Source organism: Oncorhynchus kisutch, linkage group LG9, assembly GCF_002021735.2.
Source record: "Oncorhynchus kisutch isolate 150728-3 linkage group LG9, Okis_V2, whole genome shotgun sequence".
NCBI classification, from domain to species: Eukaryota; Metazoa; Chordata; class Actinopteri; order Salmoniformes; family Salmonidae; genus Oncorhynchus; species Oncorhynchus kisutch.
The window spans coordinates 30,386,515-30,412,837 of record NC_034182.2 but is presented as its reverse complement, the minus strand read 5'-3'; the positions used below and the strand labels follow the sequence as shown (position 1 = coordinate 30,412,837).

Here is a 26,323-nt window from a genome sequence, read left to right as displayed (position 1 = left end):
CACACTGCATGAACGAAGCCTAACAATAACTTTTTTATTTCACCTTTATTTAACCAGGTAAGCCAGTTGAGAACAAGTTCTCATTAACTGTGAACTGGCTAAGATAAAGCAAAGCAGTGTGACAAAAACAACAGAGTTACAAACAAACCTACAGTCTATAACACAATAGAAAACATATATTTACAGTGTGTGCAAATGTAGAAGAGTAGGGAGATAAGGCAGTAAATAAAACAGGCCATAGAGGCGAAACAATTACAATTTAGCATTAACACTGGAGTGATAGATGTGCAGATGATGATGTGCACATAGAGATACTGGGGTGCAAAAGAGCAAGAAGATAAATAACAATATGGGGATGAGGTAGTTGGGTGTGCCATTTACAGTTTGGCTAGTGAGGGAGATAAGTCTCCAGCTTCAGTGAATGTTGCAATTTGTTCCAGTCATTGGCAGCAGAGAACTGGAAGGAAAGGCGGACAAAGTGAGTGTTAGTTTTGGGGATGACCAGTAAAATATACCTGCTGGAGCGCATGCTACGGGTGGGTGTTGCTATGGTGACCAGAGAGCTGAGATTAGGTGGGGCTTTACCTAGCAAAGACTTAGAGGATCTGGAGCCAGTGGGTTTGGGGACGAATATGTAACGAGGGCCAGCCAACGAGAGCATACAGGTCGCAGTAATGGGTAGTATATGGGGCTTTGGTGACAAAACGGATGGCACTGTGATACTCTACTCACCAAACTGTATGTAGTCTGTTGGAGGCTATTTTGTAAATGACATCGCCAAAGTCAAGGATTGGTAGGATAGTCAGTTTTACGAGGGGTATGTTTGGCAGCATGAGTGAAGGAGGCTTTGTTGCGAAATAGGAAGCCGATTCTAGATTTAATTTTGGATTGGAGATGCTTAATGTGAGTCTGGAAGGAGAGTTTACAGTATAACCAGACACCTAGGTATCTGTAGTTGTCCACATATTCTAAGTCAGAACCGTCCAGAGTAGTGATGCTAGTCGGGCGGGCAGCAATTGGTTGAAGAGCATGCATTTAGTTTTACTAGCATTTAAAAGCAGTTGGAGGCCACGGAAGGAAAGTTGTTTGGCATTGCAGCTTGTTTGGAGGTTTGTCAACACAGTGTCCAAAGAAGGGCCAGAAGTATACAGAATGGTGTCGTCTGCATAGAGGTGGATCAGAGAATCACCAGCAGCAAGAGCGACAGAGAAAAGAGTCGGCCCGAGAATTGAACTTGACACACTGAACTCTATCTGAGAAGTAGTTGGTGAACCAGGCGACTCAGTCATTTGAGAAACCAAGGCTATTGAGTCTGCAAATAAAAATGCGGTGATTGACAGAGTCGAAAGCCTTGGCTTTTATCGATAGCGGTTATAATATTGTTTAGAACCTTGAGCATGGCTGAGGTGCATCCATGACCAGCTTGGAAACCAGATTGCATAGTGGAGAAGGTACAGTGGGATTCGAAATTGTCTGTGATCTGTTTGTTAACTTGGTTTTCGAAGATTTTAGAAAGGCAGGGCAGGATGGATATAGGTCTATAACAGTTTGGGTCTAGAGTGTTTTCCCCTTTGAAGAGGGGGATGACCGCTGCAGCTTTCCAATCTTTGGGGATCTCAGACGATACGAAAGAGAGGTTGAACAAGCTAGTAATAGGGGTTGCAACAATTTCAGCTGATAATTTTAGAAAGAGAGGATCCAGATTGTCTATCCCAGCTGATTTGTAATGATCCAAATTTTGCATCTCTCAGAACATCAGCTGTCTGGGCTTGGGCAAGTTGCTAACATAGCTGCATGCTAGTTTACCAAAGTTGACAAAGCCATAAATATCTAGACTACCACTAGTAAGAAAAGCTTCTGTTCTACTGTTTGGACAACACAGCCGTTTGCTTTTTAAACTTGTTTGTAAGTTGCTTTGCATCTTGTTTACTTTCTGAAGTGGATGCCACCCCCCTAACCATTCCCAATACAACAATCTTGAGTTCTATAAACAGTGATTAATTACCATATCCGAGGTTCATGGAACCCATCTGATTGGTGAGCTGCTGTGCTGGGGCCTGGGGGGCTATGGTGTGGTAGGGGGAATTAGGGGGTTGTCCATACGGAGAGGCGGCAGCAGCAGCAGGGGGGGCAGGGTACCTGGAGGACATTAAACAAAGAGCTAAATATTATCTGTTCCAACAGACAAAAAAAATGTTCAGTCTATTTACCTATTAGTGGACTTGAAGAAAATGGAAGGAATACACTAAGAGTATTGGGATGAAGCCATGGTTGCCTTTCAATTCTTTACCCTTTTACCCAAAGTGTGCACTTGCACTTGTGGTAAATGGACTCTGCTCGGTGGAGTAAGCTCTGTTACCTTTGAGGGTGAGCTCCATTCTGCTGAATGTTTGAGCCATACTGGCTGGAGACCTCTGGTGGAGGCATGCCGGAGGGGGATGACACAGGCTTCATCAAACCTGGAAGGTAAAAAAATCCTCTTATGGTCAGACAATATATACACAAAGTATGCACCTGAGCAAAATGTCTCATCTAAATGCTGTGCCAATAGCATTGCTGTCCACAAAGCATCCTCTTGCAGTCACACATTACATACACAGTACAGTATACATGGGCAAACCTTCTAAATAACGAGGCGATAGTATGGCCGAGCAACAGAAATACATATCCCTAGGCTTACATTTTGTCATTTCAATTGGAAGCTGCATTGCTTGAATCATGAACAAACAATTGCTCCTGGACTAATAAAGAATTGCACACATCCCAAATGACAAGATCAGACCGGTTGGATGAAAAGCTAAACAGAAGATTTTACAGGAGGAATGAGAGACCAAAGGAACGTGGCTTTACCTGTTGGTGGGGCTGGGAATGACTGAGGTTGTCCCCCATAATGTCCATAGAGGGGCTGGGCAGGCGAACTCCCAAACCCAGCTGGGTAGCCCCCCATCCCAGGCTGGGCCTGGGAGTATGGAGGCGTGGCAACATAACCCTGCTGACTCATCCTAAATGCTGTTACGGTCTTCTCATTCCAAAATGGCAGAGATCCAAAAACCTGCAAAGACAGAAGCAAGGAATTTTGTTTTCTGAGGATGCAGTTCATTTAAGGCAGGCTAGACTTGAAGGGCCAAGAAAATGTTGCATGAATTTAAAAGTGAGATTAAAAAAGCTCTAATTCACAGAATTTCACCAACCACAGCATTTAGAAACAACTGACACTGCACATGGGAAAACATTTCCGAGACCACACACTTGACAGGTTCGTGGTCTTCAGTAGTTTTTTCCCCACACCTAACATCAGTATTTTCCTACAGTACAAAGTAAATATGTGGTATTCTCCACTAGGCAACGCCAACAAGCAATATTTGACCTCAAGACAACAAGACCCAAGCGCATTGGACCGTTGGAGATAAGGTCCCATCGTCATTGTCTAATCTACAAGTGACTATACTTATGTCAGTTTCCTGCAACAATGCTCCTAAAAAAAGATGTCTTATTTTCTCAAGATGAATATATGTGATAACATTTTTTATTTCACCTTTATTTAACCAGGTAGGCTAGTTGAGAACAAGTTCTCACTTGCAACTGCGGCCTGGCCAAGATAAAGCATAGCAGTGTGAACAGACAACACAGAGTTACACATGGAGTAAACAATTAACAAGTCAATAACACAGTGGGGGAAAAAAAAAGAGTCTATATACATTGTGTGCAAAAGGCATGAGGAGGTAGGCGAATGATTACAATTTTGCAGATTAACACTGGAGTGATAAATGATCATGTACAGGTAGAGATATTGGTGTGCAAAAGAGCAGAAAAGTAAATAAATAAAAACAGTATGGGGATGAGGTAGGTAAAAATGGGTGGGCTATTTACCGATAGACTATGTACAGCTGCAGCGATCGGTTAGCTGCTCAGATAGCAGATGTTTGAAGTTGGTGAGGGAGATAAAAGTCTCCAACTTCAGCGATTTTTGCAATTCGTTCCAGTCACAGGCAGCAGAGAACTGGAACGAAAGGCGGCCAAATGAGGTGTTGGCTTTAGGGATGATCAGTGCAATACACCTGCTGGAGCGCGTGCTACGGATGGGTGTTGCCATCGTGACCAGTGAACTGAGATAAGGCGGAGCTTTACCTAGCATGGACTTGTAGATGACCTGGAGCCAGTGGGTCTGGCGACTAATATGTAGCGAGGGCCAGCCGACTAGAGCATACAAGTCGCAGTGGTGGGTGGTATAAGGTGCTTTAGTGACAAAACGGATGGCACCGTGATAAACTGCATCCAGTTTGCTGAGTAGAGTGTTGGAAGCAATTTTGTAGATGACGTCGCCGAAGTCGAGGATCGGTAGGATAGTCAGTTTTACTAGGGTAAGTTTGGCGGCGTGAATGAAGGAGGCTTTGTTGCGGAATAGAAAGCAGACTCTTGATTTGATTTTCGATTGGAGATGTTTGATATGAGTCTGGAAGGAGAGTTTACAGTCTAACCAGAAACCTAGGTACTTATAAATGTCCACATATTCAAGGTCGGAACCATCCAGGGTGGTGATGCTGGTCAGGCGTGCGGGTGCAGGCAGCGAATGGTTGAAAAGCATGCATTTGGTTTTACTAGCGTTTAAGAGCAGTTGGAGGCCACGGAAGGAGTGTTGTATGGCATTGAAGCTTGTTTGGCGGTTAGATAGCACAGTGTCCAAGGACGGGCCGGAAGTATATAGAATGGTGTCGTCTGCGTAGAGGTGGATCAGGGAATCGCCCGCAGCAAGAGCAACATCATTGATATATACAGAGAAAAGAGTCGGCCCGAGGATTGAACCCTGTGGCACCCCCATAGAGACTGCCAGAGGACCGGACAGCATGCCCTCCGATTTGACACACTGAACTCTGTCTGCAAAGTAATTGGTGAACCAGGCAAGGCCGTCATCCGAAAAACCGAGGCTACTGAGTCTGCCGATAAGAATATGGTGATTGACAGAGTCGAAAGCCTTGGCAAGGTCGATGAAGACGGCTGCACAGTACTGTCTTTTCTCGATGGCGGTTATGATATCGTTTAGTACCTTGAGCGTGGCTGAGGTGCACCCGTGACCGGCTCGGAAACCAGATTGCACAGCGGAGAAGGTACGGTGGGATTCGAGATGGTCAGTGACCTGTTTGTTGACTTGGCTTTCGAAGACCTTAGGCAGGGCAGGATGGATATAGGTCTGTAACAGTTTGGGTCCAGGGTGTCTCCCCCTTTGAAGAGGGGGATGACTGCGGCAGCTTTCCAATCCTTGGGGATCTCAGACGATATGAAAGAGAGGTTGAACAGGCTGGTAATAGGGGTTGCGACAATGGCGGCGGATAGTTTCAGAAATAGAGGGTCCAGATTGTCAAGCCCAGCTGATTTGTACGGGTCCAGGTTTTGCAGCTCTTTCAGAACATCTGCTATCTGGATTTGGTTAAAGGAGAACCTGGTGAGGCTTGGGCGAGTAACTGTGGGGGGGGGGGGGGGGGGCGGAGCTGTTGGCCGAGGTTGGAGTAGCCAGGCGGAAGGCATGGCCAGCTGTTGAGAAATGCTTGTTGAAGTTTTCGATAATCATGGATTTATTGGTGGTGACCGTGTTACCTAGCCTCAGTGCAGTGGGCAGCTGGGAGGAGGTGCTCTTGTTCTCCATGGACTTCACAGTGTCCCAGAACTTTTTGGAGTTGGAGCTACAGGAGGCAAACTTCTGCCTGAAGAAGCTGGCCTTAGCTTTCCTGACTGACTGCGTGTATTGGTTCCTGACTTCCCTGAACAGTTGCATATCGCGGGGACTATTCGATGCTATTGCAGTCCGCCACAGGATATTTTTGTGCTGGTCGAGGGCAGTCAGGTCTGGAGTGAACCAAGGGCTATATCTGTTCTTAGTTCTGCATTTTTTGAACGGAGCATGCTTATCTAAAATGGTGAGGAAGTTACTTTTAAAGAATGACCAGGCATCCTCAACTGACGGGATGAGGTCAATGTCCTTCCAGGATACCCGGGCCAGGTCGATTAGAAAGGCCTGCTCACAGAAGTGTTTTAGGGAGCGTTTGACAGTGATGAGGGGTGGTCATTTGACTGCAGCTCCGTTGTGGATACAGGCAATGAGGCAGTGATCGCTGAGATCCTGGTTGAAGACAGCGGAGGTGTATTTGGAGGGCCAGTTGGTCAGGATGACGTCTATGAGGGTGCCCTTGTTTACAGATTTAGGGTTGTACCTGGTGGGTTCCTTGATGATTTGTGTGAGATTGAGGGCATCTAGCTTAGATTGTAGGACTGCCGGGGTGTTAAGCATATCCCAGTTTAGGTCACCTAACAGAACGAACTCTGAAGCTAGATGGGGGGCGATCAATTCACAAATGGTGTCCAGGGCACAGCTGGGAGATGAGGGGGGGTCGGTAGCAGGCGGCAACAGTGAGAGACTTATTTCTGGAGAGAGTAATTTTCAAAATTAGTAGTTCGAACTGTTTGGGTATGGACCTGGTTGGTTCATGATGACATATTGGAGCAGAAATTGTAGGCTATAGATATATTATTATTCAAGTGCAGTGTTGGTGAAATCATTCTTGAGCAATAGGCCTTTCAATAAAGGCCAACGGTTATAAATAAATACATAGCCCTAAATACATTTGTCACCTTCTGCAAAATAGTATGCTATATTGTTCTCCCTTGTAAGCAAATTATTGTTCTCCCTTGTAAGCTATTCTTTATATTTTAATCTCATAGTAAAGTTGACATTTTCTCCATTTTAGAACCAACTAAGCTTGACTTGATGAACTTCCACACTATAGCCTACAGAGTTGTCAAATCTTGCTCAATTAAGGCCACATAAACAGCTGTCTCACATTGACAACTCCGTTCTCGACTCGTAGACAATCAAATACAAAAGTGATAAAAAATACATGTAAACAGTCCATAATTTAAGACAGAAATATCAAGAGACAGTCATAGCAACAAAAAAAAATGTAAGACGAGTCCTTCAGCCACTACCCAGAATTGCCACGTCAAAGACCGTTATTTTCGACACAAATCTTAGCATCGCCAACCTAGGAAACGTTAGTCTACCATTTAGTTACAACCAGAGTGACGCCGATATTTATCAACTGCAAGAAAATATAGCTGTTGTTTGCAGCACCCGAATCAATATCCATCTATCCAGCGCACAACATGCGTTTCTGATAGGCGCAGTGTACGTTATTTACAAATAGATACATTGTTATTCATACACGGAAATGTCTACATGTTAAACTAAGTTTGCGTCACGGAGAAAGCATTCGGTTAAACAAATGCATTTCAATAGACCAATATATGATAAAATACCCTCTTACAAATCCCTTTAGGCTTTTCTGTACAATTATTTACCTGTATTCTGGCGAGTATCTGCCGAGTCTTCTACTCTGAATTCCTGATCGTGAAAGCGGAGTGCCACGTCAAACTCCAACACAGCACCGGTCCCTATGCCATGTTTTCACTAGTTACCCCAGCCACAAAGTCAGAATCGCCGATATCGTAAAAATCCATGAAAACAAATATCTGTCTTAAAAAATAAATAAAGCTAGGGTTCGGCATAAGACTAGCAGTGTGGTTAAGGTTAGGGTTAGGTTAATAATCACATTTAAAGAAAATACATTTTAGAAATAGGCGGGGTTTATGACTTTGTGGCTGTGTTAACTTAGTGACGACCCCCATGTATCGCGCTGTAGTTCTCAGTGGTGCGTGCGCATGCGCCAATTTGTGGGAAACCCTACAGGTCAGCATAGACCAATTGCGCCGATTGCGTAGCATTAAACTCTTCAAGGCCCAGTAAATTGTGCAGTTCTGATTTGACAGTTAGTCCTATAGCTATGGCATGAGGTAGGCTAAATGTAAACCAGTAAACTATGAAAGAAGATGGGTAGACCCATTGCTTTCATGTTTCATTCACTATGCAGTAGTAGGTAGATATCCACTGTCACATGACCTTAAAAGGTGTATGTAATTGAGACCAAACCAGATCGTACATAGATATTAATTAGTCTCAGCAGGCTAGATCTACAAAATTCCAGATTTTGTTAAGATGATTTATAATGTGAAACCATCGTTTACACAGTCAATCAGCAATTGATTTCAATTGTTTAATCTCTGCATAATTGTTGGCTATATGCGACTGTAGTGTGTTCATTCACTTTCTAGTATTCGTTTAGGCCTGCGTATGCTCAAGACAAATTCCCTACCAGTGAATTAAGTTTATATTATATTATGTATCGCCAAGGGTTAGTCCATTCTGTTAAATTCTATAGGTGTGGCCAAACGGAAAAGAGTACACTCAATATCCTTGGCACCTCACATGCCCATACTCGACTAAATTGACCGCGGGCCACTTACAGAGAACGTCATCAGAGAGGCTATTCAAATGTACAATGCAATTAATCAATAAATGTATAGGGATAAACAATACCAATTAAATAACTTTCAACCAATATTCTACTTAGGCCAACAAACCAACTTGACTAGAAACCAGGCAGCATAATCGCTACATTGAGATATCAGAGCTCATTATTATTGTAACGACACTGTACGAAAAGTTCAACCCCGACTCAGTTGTGGCCCCATACAAATGCTGCTACAAGACTTTCCCTAGAGCGCACCACTTGATTCGCGCGCGGGCGGGTCCATATGCAATGACGTTTCAGAGCGGGCTGGACTCTGCATAACTTGCAGATGATGGGAATTATACTGCACTGTGCTGCTCTTGGTTTCATAGAGCCCTGTTGGTCCAACTCCGGACAATTTGATGATAACGGTTTTGGTGGGAGCCTGTTGCGTGTGGCATGGGCACTGGGGATTATATCTGTGTTACGGTGCACGGAGGCGCGCCCTGGGGCTTCAGTCTCCGCGAGGGAGAGGGGGATGCCTACCGACGTTTGCAGGTTTATCAGGTAGAAACATCATTCGTTTGAAGTATGTTGTTTGTTAATTGTTTATGCTTTTGGAGTTGCCGAGTTTTAACAGACTAACGGAGCCTTCATCAACTTTATGCTGTGTCGCACTGCGGGTTTGTTTCGTCTCGCTTTTATTTGTGGAATTGTTGTATTGAATCTTGAAAAAAGTTCATTTACATGTCATATACAGTGTGGCTTTATGAACGTGGTTATGTCAAACAATGTTTGAAACGCCATTTTCAAAAGAGGATGCCATCTATGTTACAGTACCATTCTGATTTGGCTGGTATGCTAGTGCATCCAGACGAACAGTAGTTTATAATGTTAATAATTGTTACCAGCTGGAATAATGGTGCCTTTCACAATGCCATAACAGTCTTGGTGAGAATTTGTGGCCAACTAGTTATATTCTCCTCATGTTTAGAGGAAAAGTGGCGATTTGGAAATGAATTCACTAGCTGCGCTGGAAATGTAGCCTATTTGATGGGAAGATGATGAGGCAGATATATGAATGATTTTGCTCTTTAGGGTTAAGGTTCTATATATTCTATGGTTAACCCTTTATTTGGGAAAATGCTATCAGCTTGTTTGTTTGGAACAGGCAGAATGCGTAGGATTCTTGGAGACCCTTATATGGTCAGAGCTCGAGGGCTGCAGCGATCCTTTATCACAAGTGAAGATTTCAGCAAGAATCTAAACACGCGCTCGAGCTGTGGAAAGGAGAGAGACCGTTGCTATGCGCTGCGAGCGTACCTCCAGAGGTCACGGAGTGGTACCAATTTAAACAACAACAAGAGAAAGCAGGAAAGCTGTTGAACGGGACATATTATTTAGACTAAAAATAAAATAAATCGATTCAGATTTATCTTGTTTAATTGAAGATTATAATTTAAGCCTAATAGGCCTAATTGCGCAGCCAACCACTTGTTGATTAATTTAGTATTGTAGGCATAATCTATATTACTGGCAACACAATATTAGGCATTACTGGCTACACATTACTGCTTTTAAGCAATTGCCTTCACTTGCACTAAAAGTTCACTTAAGTGGAAGTGATATGGGCATCCCAATAAAAAAATCCTGAGCCAATACATATTTGAATACTTCATGAAATACTAAATACTTGGGGTTCCTGAACTTTGTGGAAGTACTTCCACCTAAGTAACATTTTAAGTGGGCCCACAACACTGACCCAAACCTCACTTGTAGCCATTTGCTGTGTTTTAGGATGATTTTAGTCATTACAGTGCCTTCAGAATGTATTCACACCATTTGACTTTTTTCACATTTTCTTGTTACAAATTGGGATTAAAATTGTTTTAATAGTTTTTTTTCCAATGATCTATACAACAAATACTCAAATGTCAAAGTGGAAGAAGAATGAAAAAAATATTATCTTCATTAGATAAGTATTCAACCTCTTGATTCAATACATGTTAGAGTCACCTTTGGCAGCGATTACACCTGTGAGACTTTTTGGGTAAATCTCTAAGAGCTTTGCACACCTGGATTGCACAATATTTGCACATTATTCTTTTTTTAAACTCATCAAGCTCTGTCAGGTTGGTTGTTGATCATTGGTAGACAGCCATTTTCAAGGCTTGCCATAGATTTAAATCGATTTAAGGAGAAATTGTAACTCGGTCACTCAGAAACATTCAGTGTCATCTTGGTAAGATATTTGGCCTTTTGTTTTAGGTTATTATCCTGCTGAAAGGAACATTTGTCTCCCAGTGTCTGTTGGAAAGCAGACTGAACCAGGTTTTCCTCTAGGATTTTGCCAGTGCTTAGCTCTACTCCTTTTCTTTTTATAAAAAAAAAACCTCCCTAGTCCTTGTCGATGACAAGCATACCCATAACATGATGCAGCCACCCCCATGCTTGAAAATATAAAGAATGGTACTCAGTGATGTGTTTGATTTGCCTCAAACATAATGCATTGTATTCAGATTTTTTTTTCTTAGCCACATATTTGCAGTATTACTTTAGTGCCTTATTACAAAAAGGATGCATGTTTTGGAATATTTTTTATTCTGTACAGACTTCCTTCTTTTCACTCTGTCATTTAGGTTAGTATTGTGGAGTGTTGTTGAGCCATTCTGTTTTCTCCTATCACAGCCATTCAACTTTGTAACTGGAACTCCAGGAAACGATGGACCAAATATTGAAGAATTTAAGGTCATTTTTTGACAGACGTTGAAACTCAGTGCTTTGTAACTTGCTTTGTAATCAATCCTAAATGGTGGTTTCCCAGTCACAGATTAAGCCTAGTCCTGGTCTAAAAAGCATGCTTAAATGGAGAATCTTCATTGAAAGTGCTTTTTAGTCCAGGACTAGGCCTAATCTGTGTCTGGGAAACCGGCCCTGAGACTGTTAGCAAAGTTATTCATCATGAGTGCATGGTAAGTTACTCATCATGAGAGCATAGTTTACTGAAGCACCTCCACTCTTATCTACAGCATAGTGTAGACTACACAGCATTTCATAGATGGTATAATTCATTTTTACTGCAGTGGGCTAAATCAGGGTCACACAGTGTTTCTTGGTAGTCTTAAATCTACTTTGAAACAAAAGTACACTCCTCACACACATGGTAATGGGCTTAAAAAAAGACACCTGTATCATGTCAGATATAGAGTTGAAATGTATTCAATTTTGAGTTTGCATCCCAATATTACACTTTTTATACATCACAGAAGACTTAAATATAACAAAACCGTTTGACATAGAAACACCATGTTTTTGGCAGGTTTTTGAAATAATATTGGTTAATTATGAAATTATGGAAATATAAATAATATTCCACCCATGAGGTCACTAGGTCATTTGACTGCAGGAAAAGTCTACATAGAATCTCATAATTACATTTTAAAAGAGCTGTCCACTGCCTGTATTAATAATGCTCCCTTTGAGCGCCAATATGATCTCTTCCACCTCTACTACATTTTTATTTGCTTTACCAATACCTTTTAATTCACATGATACCATGTGAAAAGCATAACCTCAAGCCTGACTGAAATAGCCCAAACTGCTCCACTAGAATAGTGACCCTTGAACGGCCGGACCTACCTATTGGGGCGTGCTCTCTCTGCTGTCTCTTGTAGTCCACGATCAGCTCGTTTTGTAGACGTTTGGAGAGAGGGTATTTTCCTGGTACCACACCGCCAAGGCACTCACCTCCTCCTGTTGGCTGACTTGTCGTTGTTTGTAATCAGGGTTATCACTGTTGTGTCATCAGCAAACTTGATGATTGTCTAAACAGCACTAAACAGTATTGCAGTGTTTACAGTGTTGGGGAGTAGTGAACTGCATGTACAGTAGTTAAACTAGTAATAAAACTATATTTTTTAGTAGCTTGGTGGTAGTTGAACCAAATTCCAGTCTTGGTAGTGTTTTCAGTTGTTAATTACGTTTTTGCCATGTAGCGGTTTAGCTAACTATTGAACTACACACCATTTGTTTTTGAAAAAATAAGTAGACAAGAATTTCCTTTCTTTTCCAGCATCAGACCTGCCTAATTCTCACTTGAAACTTAGGTTGTGTTTATTAAACTACACATTCTGTTAACATCCGACTCCATAGTGATCTGTTCTTGCAGTCATGTTTCTTAACTTAGAACTTTGTTTTTGTAAGATTATACCATCTATAACCTAAAAGGGTCCTTCGGCTGTCCCCATTGGAGAACTCTTTGAGTCCAGGTAGAACTCTTTTGGGTTCCAAGAGTAGAAGAGGTAGAACCATTTTGGGTTTCTTTTGGGTCCATGTAGAACCCTTTTTTCGAAGAGTGTAGTCTGACATTTTAGATATGATAATTTTCCACTAATTAGTTGAATGTTGTTAACTACCTTCAGAGTAATTTTTGCAAAGTAAACTATATTTTTCTTAAGAATAACTTTAACTTGTTCCAGTGTGATGTAATTGGTAGCTTGGTAAACTGCACTGAACAAAAATATAAATGCAACAATTTCAAACATTTTACAGAGTTACAGTTCATATAAGGAAATCAGTCAATTGAAATCAATTATAGGCCCTAATCTATGGATTTCACATGACTGGGAATACAGATATCTGTTGGTCACAGATAAACCCCCCCCCAAAAAGCCAGTATCTGGTGTGACTATGATTTGCCTCATGCAGCGCAATACATCTCCTTCACATAGAGTTGATCAGGCTGTTGACTGTGGCCTGTGGAATGTTGTCCCACTCCTCTTCAGTGGCTGTGCGAAATTGCTGGATATTGGCGTGAGCTGGAACATGCTGTCATGCACGTCGATCCAGAGCATACCAAACATGCTCAATCAATGACATGTTTGTTGAGTATGCAGGCCATGGCAGAACTGGGCCGTGCATTATCATGCTGAAACATGAGGTGATGATGGCAGATGAATGGCATGACAATGGGCCCCAGGATCTCGTCACAGTAACTCTGTGCATTCAAATTCACATTGATAAAATCCAATTGTGTTCATTGTCCGTAGCTTATGCCTGACCATAGCACAACCCCACCATGAGGCACTCTGTTCACAACTGCAGTCAGGTCAAGACCCTGGTGAAGACGACGAGCACACAGGTGAGCTTCCCTGAGACGGTTTCTGACAGTTTGTGCAAACATTATTCGGTTGTGCAAACCACAGTTTCATCAGCTGTCTGGGTGGTTGGTCTCAGACGATCCTGCAGGTGAAGAAGCCGGATGTGGAGGTCCTGGGCTGGTGTGGTTACATGTGGTCTGCAATTGTGAGGCCGGTTGGACGTACTGCCAAATTCTCTAAAATGACATTGCAGGCGGCTTATGGTAGAAAAATTTACATTAAATTCTCTGGCAACAGCTGTAGTAGACATTCTTGCAGTCAGCATGCCAATTGCACACTCCCTCAAAACTTGAGACATCTGTGGTATTGGTTGTGGGACAAAAGTACACATTTTAGAGTGGCCTTTTATTGTCCCCAGCACAAAGTGCACCTGTGTAATGATCATGCTGTTTAATCAGCTTCTTGGAATGTCACACCAGTCAGGTGAATGGATTATCTTGGCAAAGGAGAAATGCTCACTAACAGGGATGTAAACAAATTTGTGCACAACATTTGAGAGAAATAAGCTTTTGTGCGCATGGAACATTTCTGGGATATTTTATTTCAGCTCATGAAACCAACACTTTACATGTTGCGTTCATATTATATTATCAGTGTAGCTTGCCTGACAGGATGCTGTCAATTGTGCATCTGTAAAAGTATGTGAGGGATTTAGGTGCCAAGACGCATATATTTGGCTATTTTGAAAATGTTCGCTTTTTGTGTCATACAATTTCAACTGAAGTCATCTTTCATTCTATTACTTTATGTTGACAATCAATTGATTTAGTTAATTTATTTGGGACATTGACAAACAAGTAACAACTTTGACATGTAAAAAATGACACTGACGCTGTATTATATCATCCATGAGAAGCGTCACTCATCCACAGCCACTCCAGTAAGGTAATCTATAAATAAGTCAACCAACTGGATTTCAATTTTTAGACAAATAAAGTCTTGCTCTAAACCTTGCTATTGGCACAACTGGGGAACGTGTTGACATTCCAAAAAATACTTAAGCACGGCAGCTGTGAAAGAGGCCTTTCTAATGTAGCGTAGGGAATAAGGGGAAATGTAAATTAAATTAAAGGTGAATAACATTTGTAGGGAAATGCACCCCCCCCACCCCCCCACTCTACAAGTGACTTCAGTCTTCAAAGTCTTTTGTACATGACATCCTCATTGAACTAATTATATGATTTGTCGAACAAGTATCATTCTCCTGCAGTATTTTACGGTGCTAAACTCCAAAAGAGGGTCCCGCCACAGTCCGAGCACATTGTTCTATAAGTACTGTGTGAATGTCTTCAGCTTAGCTGTAAGAATGTTGCCTGTGCTGATGTGAAATGTCAATAGAAGACGTCTCTTGCTAGTCTACGCCTCAGTCGAGGATATCTGAAGAGTGACCTCATCCTAACAGAAAGTCATCTGGAAGACATAACTTTTAGCTTGTCTCAATACTTTTTGAGGGGGGTTGGGGCGGGGGCGGGTCAAGAGCTGTAAAAGTTTAAAAAGCTAACATACCAAGATTGAGAAATACTCCACTGTCAGAGGTAGGGTACTTTCATATCTGATTAGTTGGAGTTATTCAAAGCTTCTGTTGGATTAGGTGTGAGCAGGGCTCCCTCTCCAAGGAGAAAGTGATTGTTCAATGTACTGACATGCAGTAGATCACAGTGTGAGGGGGTCTCTCTACACTCTCAAGAGGCAGTTTTCCATATATGGGAAGTTATTTTGTAAGTTTTGGGAGTCCTGGCTTGAGAACAAAGTTGGTGAAGTCACAACCCACTGATTTTTGTTTTTGTTTTTTGAAGGTGCAGAAACTCTTTAGCGTGACTGAAAGGCAGCCACATTTCTGATTTTTGTTTTTGTTTTTTGAAGGTGCAGAAACTCTTTAGCGTGACTGAAAGGCAGCCACATTTCTGTAAGTGGAGGATACTTATTTGTAACACTTTATTTGGATAGTCCTAAGTAGATGGTTTGTCGATGTTCAGTGGATAGATGTTCAATAATCGTCAACAACATTTCAACTAATTATCCAAATCAAATTCAACTGTATTTGTCACATGTGCCGGATACAACAGGTGTAGACCTTACCGGGAAATGCGTACTTACAAGCCCTTAACCAACAGTGCAGTTCAAGAAAGAGTTCAGAAAATATTTACCAAATAAACTGAAGTAAAAAATAATAAAAAGTAACACAATAAAATAACAATAACAAGGCTATATACAGAGTCAATGTGTGGGGGTACAGGTTAGTCAAGGTCATTTGTACATGTAGGTAGGGGTGAAGTGACTATGCATAGATAATAAACAGAGACTAGCAGCAGTGTAAAAAATAAATGGGGGGGGGCAGCAATGTAAATAGTCCGGTGGCCATTTGATTAATTGTTCAGCAGCCTTATGGCAAGGGGGAGAAGCTGTTAAGGAGACTTTTGGTCCTAGACTTGGCGCTCCGGTACCACTTGCTGTGCGGTAGCAAAGAGAACAGTTTATAACTTGGGTGACTGTTTTCTTTGACAATTTTGGGGATCGTCTCTGACACCGCTTAGTATATAGGTCCTGGATGGCAGGAAGCTTGGCCCCAGTGATGTACTGGGCTGTACACACTATCCTCTGTAGCGCCTTACAGTCAGATGTCAAGCAGTTGCCATACCAGGCGGTGATGGAACCGGTCAGGATACTCTCGATGGTGCAGCTGTAGATCTTTGAGGATCTGGGGACCCATGCCAAATCTTTTCAGTCTCCTGAGGGGGAAAAGGTGTTGTCGTGCCCTCTTCTTGACTGTCTTGGTGTGTTTGGACCATGATAGTTCGTTGGTGATGTGGACACCAAGGAACGTGAAACTCTCGACCCACTACACTACAGCCCCATCGATGTTAATGGGGGCCTGTTCGGCCCGCCTTTTCCTGTAGTCCACAATCAGGTCCTTTTGTCTTGCTCAAGTTGAGTGACTGGTTGTTGTCCTGGCACCACACTGCCAGGTGTCTGACCTCCTCCCTATAGGCTGTCTCATCGTTGTCGGTGATCAGGCCTACCACTGTTGTATCATCAGAAAACTCAATGATGGTGGAGTTGTTTGGCCATGCAGTAATGAGTGAACAGGGAGTACTGGAGGGGACTAATAACACATTCCTGAGGGGACCCTGTGTTGAGGATAGGTGTGGCAGACGTATTGTTGCCTACCCTTACCACCTGGGGTCAGCCCGTCAGGAAGTCCAGGATCCAGTTGCAGAGGGAGTTGTTTAGTCCCAGGGTCCTTTAGCTTTATGATGAGCTTTGTGGGCACGGAGGATGTTGAACTCTGAGTTGTAGCCAATGAACAGCATTCTCACATAGTTGTTGCTTTTGTCCAGGTGGGAAAGGGCAGTATGGAGTGCGATTGAGATTGCGTCATCTGTGGATCTGTTGTGGTGGTGTGCGAATTTGAGTGGGTCTAGGGTATCTGGGATGATGCTGTTGATGTGAGCCAGTCTTTCAAAGCACTTCATGGCTACCGACGTGAGTGCTACGGGGTAGTAATCATGTAGGCAGGTTACCTTCACTTCCTTGAGCATAGGTATTATGGTGGTCTGCTTGAAACATGTAGGTATTACTGCGGGTTTGTGAATGTTGACCTGTTTTAAAGGTCTTCCTCACACCCGCTACCGAGAACGTTATCACACAGTCATGTAAAACAGCTGGTGCTCTCATGCATGCTTCTGTGTTGCTTGCCTCAAAGCATAAAAAGGCATTTAGCTCGTCTGGTAGGCTCGCATCACTGGGCAGCTCGTGGCTAGGTTTCCCTTTGTAGTCCGTAATAGTTTTCAAGCCCTGCCACATCCGATGAGCCTCAGAGCCGATGTAGTAGGATTCAATCTTAATCCTGTATTGACGTTTTTGCCTGTTTGATGGTTCGTCTGAGGGCATAGGGGGATTTCTTAGAAGCGTCCGGATTAGTGTCCCGCTCCTTGAAAGCGGCAACTTTAGCCATTAGCTCGATGCGGATGTTGCCTGTACTCCATGGCTTCTGGTTGGGATATGTACGTACGGTCACTGTGGGGACGACATCGTCGAAGCACTTATTGATGATGCCGATGACTGAAGTGGTATACTCCTCAATGTCAGTGGATGAATCCCGGAACATATTCCAGTCTGTGCTAGCAAAAAAGTCCTGTAGCGTAGCATCCGCGTCATCTGACCAGTTTCGTATTGAGCGAGTCACTGGTACTTCCTGCTTGTAAGCAGAGCTTTGTATGCATCTATGGGTGTGGAGTAAAGGTGGTCGAGAGTTTTTGTCCCTCTGGCTGCACGTGACATGCTGGTAGAAATGAGGTCAAACGGATTTAAGTTTGCCTGCATTAAAGTCCCCGGCCACTAGGAGCGCCGCTTCTGGATGAGCATTTTCTTGTTTCCTTATGGCTTTATACAGCTGGTTGATTGCGGTCTTAGTGCCAGCATCGGTTTGGAGTGGTACTGTAAATAGACAGCTACAAATAATATAGATTAGAACTCTCTTGGTAGATAGTGTGGTCTACAGCTTAACTTAAGGTACTCTACCTTAGGCGAGCAATACCCTAAGACTTCTTTAACCTCTCTGGGATCGTTCGGGACGCTAGCGTCCCAACTCGCCAACAGCCAGTGAAATTGCAAGGCGCCAAATTCAAAACAACAGAAATCTCATAATTAAAATTCCTGAACCATACAAGTATTTTACACCATTTTAAAGATGCACTTCTCGTTAATCCAACCACCGTGTCCGATTTCAAAAAGGCTTTCCGGCAAAAGCAGAACATATCATTATGTTAGGTCAGCAACTATTCACAGAAAGCATTCAGCCATTTTCCAACCAAAGAGGAGGTGTCACAAAAAGCAGAAATATAGATAAAATGAATCACTAACCTTTGACGATCTTCATCAGATGACAGTCCCAGGACTCATTGTTACACAATACATGTATGTTTTGTTCGATCAAGTTCATATTTATATCCAAAAACCTCAGTTTACATTTGCGCCATGTTCAGAAATGCCTCCAAAACATCTGGAGAAATGGCAGAGAGCCACATCAAATAACAGAAATACTCATCATAAACTTTGATGAAAGATACATGTTTTACATAGAATTAAAGATGAACTTGTTCTTAATGCAACCGCTGTGTCAGATTTCAAAAAAAGCTTTACGGCAAAAGCACAATATTCAATAATCTGAGAAAAGCGTTCAGCCACAAAAGCAAGCCATACAGTTACCCGCCAAATTGTGGAGTCAACAAAAGTCATAAATAGCATTATAAATCTTCACTTACCTTTGCTGATCTTCATCGTATTGCACTCCCAGGACTCCCACAAGAAATGTTTGTTTTGTTCGATTACGTCCATATTTATGTCCAAATACCTCTGTTTTGTTCACATTTAGTTCACTATTCCAAAGGCACAATGCGCGATGTTTACAATCAATCCTTAGGGTCTTTTTATAATAAATCTTCAATAATATTCCAACCGGACAATAGCGTATTCATTACAGAGGAAAAAGAAGGAACGGCGCGCCCGCGTGACCACGCAGTAAACAACTGATTGGCTTCAGCCTAGTCCACTTGTTGAAACGGCTCTTATTCAACACCCTTCCGCAATAGAAGCCTCAAACAACTTTCTAAAGACTGTTGACATCTGCTGGAAGCCTTGGGAAGTGCAATTTGGCCCCATGGACACAGCATATTGGATAGGCAATCACTTAAATGAAACTACAAACCAGCTGTTATTGACAAATGGACACTCCCCCGCCCCACGTCTTACCAGATGTAGCTTCTTTACTTACTTCTCTACGATTCTCAGAAGGCAGCCTGACCTCCGCCCCCTTTTTATCCATCTTTTTTTTCACGCAATTGATGGGGATTTGGGCCTGTTCCCGAGAAAGCAGTATATCCTTCACGTCAGACTCGTAAAAAAAAAAGAGGTAATTGCTGTTCTGATGTCCAGAAGTTATTTTTGGTCATAAGAGATGGTAGCAGCAACATTATGTACAAAATAAGTTGCAAAGAAAACCTAACAAAATTGCAGTTGGTTAGGAGCACGTAAAATGGCAGCCATCCCCTCCGGTACCATTCTGACTTCTGCTCCCCTAATTCTAACCTTTATCCTAACCTTAGGAAAGTATTATTTATCACAGACTTCAAAGCGCAAGTCTGTGCGTGGCTCTCACGGTTTGTTTGTTCATCACCTGAGATGTGAATAAAAATACCCTCAAATGATCGGTGACATTCTGTGCTGTCACCTCACGAAACATTTGATATCAAATAAAAAATGCTGCCGTATAGGGCCAAATTTACAATTTTAGCTTTACTGTCCAAATACATACAGAGCAGTGGAGGCTGGTGGGAGGAGCTATAGGAGGATGGGCTCATTGTAATGTCTGGAAATGGAATCATCGGAACGGAATCAAACACATGGAAACCACGTTCGACTCCATTCCATTAATTCCATTCCAGCCATTACAATGAGCTCATCCTCCTATAGCCCCCCCCTACCAGCCTCCTCTGATACAGAGGGGAACGTAAACTCCAAGGAAAAGACCAATCTCTGATAAGAGGGTAAAGAGACCAAATAAATACTTTCAGGTTGAGTTTAGCTACTGAATTAATCATACAATGAAACACTACAACACTTGCACCATACCAAACTAACTTGCGGTTTCCCTTTCCCTATCTCTCATGGTGATGTTGATTAATCACTGTCACGTGGCATTTCCTGCCACATTGCAGGGAGTTGTGGCAAACTGAGTCCTTTGATTTCTACAGCCCCTTGAAATTATATCACTTGACAGACAGGCAGGCATGGGAAATTGCATAAGATGAAAAACGCCCTGGGAATTCATTCATGAAGGCTAATTACGGACCTTGGATTGCTATGACAATATAGAAATATAGCTAAATGGGATTCAGTTTGCGCTACAGCTCATTTGAAAGTGCCAGTGATGCTACTCCAACAGGGTTAAATCCTATGAGATAAGTATGTTGTCCTGTTTCTGTGTCCAAGCAGAATCCAAGTTACCTTCCTATGTAGTCTGCACAGATGGTAGCAAGTGTATGGATAGGGCTATTTTGGCCTTCCAATTACTGAGATATGTCACTGCGAATCAAGTCAACCCTGTTGTCTGACGACCAGAATAAATGTTTCCTTCAAATAAAGACTTTGGATTCCCTTTGCGTAAATAGCAATGTCATTACAGGGAGGAGTGCTGAAGTCATTTCAAAAGAGGGCAGTAAAGTAATTTCCCATATTTTGGGGAATATCGCTCCTGGGTGAGAGCAGTCTTAACTCTTCTTTGGACTGGTTTTCTAGACTAAAAAGCATGCTCACTAGAGAGTTTCCATTGAAATATCCTATTAGTCCAGGACTAGTCCTAATCTGTGTCTGGGAAACCAGCCCTGTGAGTATAGCGGCCTTTTGTTACTTGTGCATTAGTCCTAATGGTGGACCACATGCGCTTGATTAAGATGCTGTACTATCAAATATCCATTTCTCATGCATCCCTCGCAGTCGTAGAGTTGTAGCAGGAGACAAATGGCTCTGTCCAATCACAAGTGGTGACTGCAGGATTTCATTGTGATGGCCAATCAGTGCTTGTCCCTTCCTGTGAGGACGAAAATGAAAACCTTGATATCAAGTTGAGTGATTTTGTTTTAAACAATATGCACTGCCTTATCAATTCAATGAATGCATAAAACAAACGCACAGCTTTGTGTTATTTTATGTAACTCCAGGAGCTTCGGCTTACAGATGTAACCCCTTATCTTTTTGTTGTTGTCTGTGGGCTGAATGCGTTTGTAGTACCTCAGGGTACCACTGACGAACTCAAAGTTACTGAGTGCACCTTTAAATACAGTATATAGAGGCAGTGACAGTCAGTTGCCATTCCATGAGTAGCCAGCGCTACCTGTAAAACCACTAGAAAATGTTTGCCTGAGATTTGAAAACATAATTGCTTAAAGCTGCATGGAACTGCCTGAAGCTTTTTGTTCAATGCACAGTCTTGTGTTTCCTGTGATTTTGTGTTGCATTTAAGACACTAAAAAGTAGGACATTTGGGAAAGGCGCAGTCAGGCATGGAACGAGTATGAATTGTCAAATTTTGGCCCTACAGATGACAATATAAAATGTCTGACTGTTAAAAATCTTTGTAACTACGTGAGATTGCATGGAACGCTGCACTGTAATCTGAACGACAGATTCAAACCTCTCACACTCTTTATGAATAATAAAAAGTGTTTCCTTTGTTGATCTTTCCACACCAAGAGCAAAATAGAAACAGATGAAAAATAACAATTCAAACACAGCATATACAGTAACCGGAGGAACCTATTATAAGCAACCCAAGACTGAAATTTAACAGTGGCAACTCAGTCCGGTCTAGAATATTGTCTGACATTATGTGTGTATCACTATGGCTCAGGAGGGGAAAGAAATGAAAGGAGTGGTGCTGTGGTGGTCCAGACAGACTTTCCTCCCATAGAGAGGTACGAGTCCAAACACAGGCTCACAGGAGTTCTCCATATATGGCCGTTTGCACACAGATGGCTCCTAAAACTCAGGCTGGAGTCGTACTGTTTTATCAGATGGTTACCAGCTCATTAACCCAATGAAGCAGCTGTAAAAGAAACACCTGAGGAGGCATTTTTCTTTCTGGTCCTGACGAGAAAAAATGGCTGTGGGTGGAGATTCTCTTCTGCACTGATCAACCAATCGATTAATGTGGAGGAGGAGTTAAGATGTCACCTTGTTAAAGTCCAAAAGCAGAAGTCGCGTCACAGGCTCTTTCCATTTCTCCTTAAAACAGGATGCATCCGGTTATTTCCAACCTGCAGAGGGTGCCAGCTCATAAAATAAACCCATAAAACATATCTGTATATATAGCGAGATCTCGTATTTATCACAGGTTGTCAGGCTGTTTCCTTTTTAGAAGTGTTAAACTCTTAGCTTCATACCCAGACTTGTTTGATACTAAGTGTGATGGAAATGGTATTTGTGTAGAAGTACCGTATATTATAATTATTGTACGGTATACATATGTGAGTCATGTTGATACTATGTTGGCTAGAATGGGGACTGGTTTAATGAACTCCGACAGAGGCAGTTGGCTAGAATGACGGGGCTCAAAACAACGTAGGAGAGGCAGCACATTAAATTCTGGGCCAGGGTTACAAGCAGAGTGAGTGACAACAACAAGGCCTATACGCCATGCAAGTGATGCGTTCCTGCATCTTACTTCCTGATCTTTTGCATGGGCTTCAATATATATCATCAAATTAATGAAAATCAGGTCAAATAAGATACGTACAATTATATTTTGTGTTTGTACTTTTATGGACTTTTATGACGTTTTTTGATAAAGACCATTTCGCTACGTTTTTGCCCATAGAAGACCATTAAAAATGCCTACAAAAGTTTCAAAACTGAAAGGCGGCTATTTGCAAGTAATGAAAGATGCATGAGGTAGAGACAGAAAGTTAAGGCTGCTCATGTGGTTGTCATTAGGGGTAGTGGAGGAACATTAAAGTGTAAAAAAATGTAGTTTGTTGTAATTCTCTGGTGTGATCAATACCAAGATTTGTCCTTTAGAAGCAATTTTTTAATAAAGGCCCAATTCTGTACTTAAGGAAGTAGAGACAACATGGTGTAAAATATGCAGATGTGATCATGTATAAGCATCTATTTAGTCATTACATTCATTCATTACATAATATATTTGTGAAAACATTATTCCCATTGATGGAATAAAACTGTATGCATGAAGCATCTCCAGCAGAGGAGGCTGGTGGGAGGAGCTATAGAAGGACGGGCTCATTATAATGGCTGGAATGGAATAAATGGAAAGGTATCAAACACAATCTTATGGAAAGCACATTTGACTCCATTTCATTTAATCCATTCCATACATTACAATGAGCCCATTTTCCTATAGCTCCTCCCACCAGCTTCCTTTGGTCTCCAGTCCATGTCATCTTATTCATTATTATCTAAAATACTAAACTGATCCTAGATCAGTGGTCCTACTCAGACTTTATGAATATGGGTGCAGAACTTTAGATGGAAACATGGCTCTCTCGTGATATACTGTCCCAGTATATACAGCCAGCTGGGTTCTCGGGACATCGCGCAGACAGGAATAAAGAACACTCCAAGAAGAAGAAAGGTGGGGGTGTATGTTTCATGATTAAGTACTCATGGTGTGATTGTGATAATATACGGAAACTCAAGTCCTTTCGTTCTCCCGACCTAGAATACCTCACAATCAAATGCAGACCGTATTACCTCCCAAGAGAATTCGCTTCGGTTATAGTCACAGCAGTGTATATTCCCCCTCAAGCTGATACCACGAAGGCCCTCAAAGAACTACACTAGATTTTATGTAAACTGGAAACCACATATTCTGATGCTGCATTTATTGTAGCTGGGGATTTTAACAAATCAAATCTGAGGAAAATGCTACCGAAGTTCTACCAACACATTGACTGTAGTACTCAGGCTGGGAAAACATTGGACCACTGCTACTTAACTTTTTGAAATGCCTACAAGCCCCTCCCCCCGCCCTCCCTTCGAGTAAATCTGGACACAACATTTTGCTCTTCCCTTCATGAAGGCAGAAACTCAAACATTAAGTACCCATGCTAAGGTCTATTCAATGCTGGTCTGACCAATCGGAATCCATGCTTCAAGATTGTATTGATCACGCGGACTGGGATACGTAGAGTAACCTCTGAGAATAACATTGACGAATACACTGATACAGTGACTTGAGTTCATCAGGAAGTGTATAGGAGATGTTGTACCCACTGTGACTATTAAAACCTACCCAAACCAGAAACTGTAAAAGCGCGAATCACCGCATTTAACCATGGCAAGGTGACTGGGAATATTGCAGAATACGAACAGTGTAGTTATTTCCTCCGTAAGGCATTCAAACAGGCAAAACATCAGTACAGAGACAGGTGGAGTCGCAATTTAACAGCTCAGACACAAGACATATGTGGCAGGGTCTACAGACAATCCCGGACTACAAAGTGAAAACCAGCCACATTGTGGACACCGACGTCTTGCTTCCGGACAAGCTAAAACACCTTCTTTGCCCGCTTTGAGGATAACACAGTGTCACCGACAAGGCCCGCTACCAAGGACAGTGTGCTCTCCTTCTCCGTGGCGTGTTAACCCTCGCAAGGTTGCCGGCCCAGACGGCATACAGCCACAACCCTCAGAGCATGAGCAGACCAGCTGGCTGGAGTGTTTACGGACATATTCAATCTCCCTTTTTTTTAAATGTTTTTTTTTAACTAGGCAAGTCAATTATGAACATTGTTTTTGTGTGTGTGTTTTATTTATTTTTTAAATAGGGGGGAGATCAGCTTTAATATTGCAGATAGATTGTAGCTTCCATCATTGTAGTTGTCTGCATCACTTCCAATCCCCAATATATATATATATTTTGCACCAGGGGGAGACTCGTTGAGGACCTGGTGACAGATGGAGTCTATATCACGAGGCAATGGCTCCCTCTACTGGACATACCAGATCTCGACGGGCTCTCCGGCCAGGACTAATTGGGGCTGATCGCTCACCAGCTGGACGAGTCCCATAAAGCTGCCAGAAGGGCAGCTCCGGGGGAGGGTACTGGGGGAAGAGAGGTTACTCCTGTATAGTCATGCTCAGTCCCAGAGGTAACGGAGGGAGCTCAGTTTTGTTTCCCCCAGGATACAGCAAGACCCTGGAGCCCAGAAGACAGTTGTTATTTAAATAAACACTCTTGAAACCGAGCTAATCCAACTTTGTCCGTGTCTGATCTGTGTAAACGTCTTGACCAAACCCCCTGGTCGTGGCAGACAGGGGGTTTGGTCAAGACGTGTGTATATATATATATATATATACACACACACACACACAATATTTTTGGGGATTAGTATATTTCCTTTATACCCTCAAACCCTACCACCCCTCCCCCAATTGGAGCAAACTAGTGAACAACAATGTTTAGGCCTGTATTTCCAGCTTATACATGTACATACTATATACATTTTATGTCCATCCGGTTTGATTTCCATTTGTGATATCGTTCAAACTGTACTCTTTCAAAAAGGTTCCGAACCTATATACGTTTTACGGGCATAGTATGTTTTACATTGGTTATCTTGTTGTTTTTAGTCCCATTCAACCACTTCCCATCTCTCTCTTAACACCATCCATATTTGCCATATTTTTCAATTGTGCTGTGATGTTTCACAAAAGCTCTGAACCTTTCCATTCTCATAGTTTCTACAATTGTAAATTGAAAATAAATATTTTGCTAAAGATATGACTATATTATTGAGCGATTGACTATGACTTTTCAGATCACCCAGTAATGCTATCTGCAGGGTTAGCTCCAGGTAAATAATGCAATTCTTTAGCCATTCCTGGACTTGTGACCAAAAACACGGTACTTATGGACAGTACCAAACCAATGATCTAATGATTCTGCCTCTTTGCAGAAATAACCTGCAGAGCTCTGGTGGTTGTATTTCCCATATAAATAAAATTCTGTTGGTTGCAAGAATTCTGTTGAATAATTTAATGAACAAATTCTTATTTACAATGACAGCCTACCCCGGCCAAACCCTCCCCTGACGTCACTGATCCAAATTGTGCGCCGCCCTATTCCAGCCTCCCTATCCCAGTCTGTTGTCCCCACTTGCTTCAAGATGTCGACCACTGTTCCTCTACCCAAGAAAGCAAAAGGTAACTGAACTAAATGACTATCACCTTGTAGCACTCACTTCCGTCATCCTGAAGTGCTTTGAGAGGCTAGTTAAACATCATATCATCTCTTCCTTACCTGACACC

General features: G+C 42.3%; 2 protein-coding genes across 3 annotated transcripts in view; one reads left to right on the top strand and one right to left on the bottom strand.

Annotated features, from left to right (window-relative positions):
* The window catches only part of LOC109897039 (protein transport protein Sec24D), a 29,281-nt gene extending 21,851 nt beyond the window's left edge, over positions 1-7,430 (bottom strand). The window contains exons 1-4 of the mRNA XM_020491549.2: positions 7,351-7,430; positions 2,851-3,052; positions 2,360-2,459; positions 2,006-2,139 (exon numbers count right to left, since the gene is read on the bottom strand). Coding sequence (XP_020347138.1) covers positions 2,006-2,139; positions 2,360-2,459; positions 2,851-3,001 — 385 coding nt within the window. The 5' untranslated portion in view covers positions 3,002-3,052; positions 7,351-7,430. The remainder of the gene's footprint in view (positions 1-2,005; positions 2,140-2,359; positions 2,460-2,850; positions 3,053-7,350) is intronic.
* Positions 7,431-8,720: 1,290 nt separating this feature from the next.
* The window catches only part of LOC109897036 (synaptopodin-2), a 38,395-nt gene continuing 20,792 nt past the window's right edge, over positions 8,721-26,323 (top strand). Inside the window, exon 1 of one of the 2 annotated variants that reach the window (XM_020491547.2) lies at positions 8,721-8,906. In XM_020491547.2, coding sequence (XP_020347136.2) covers positions 8,799-8,906 — 108 coding nt within the window. In that variant the 5' untranslated portion in view covers positions 8,721-8,798. The remainder of the gene's footprint in view (positions 8,907-26,323) is intronic. The other variant, XM_031832398.1, reaches the window with a different exon arrangement.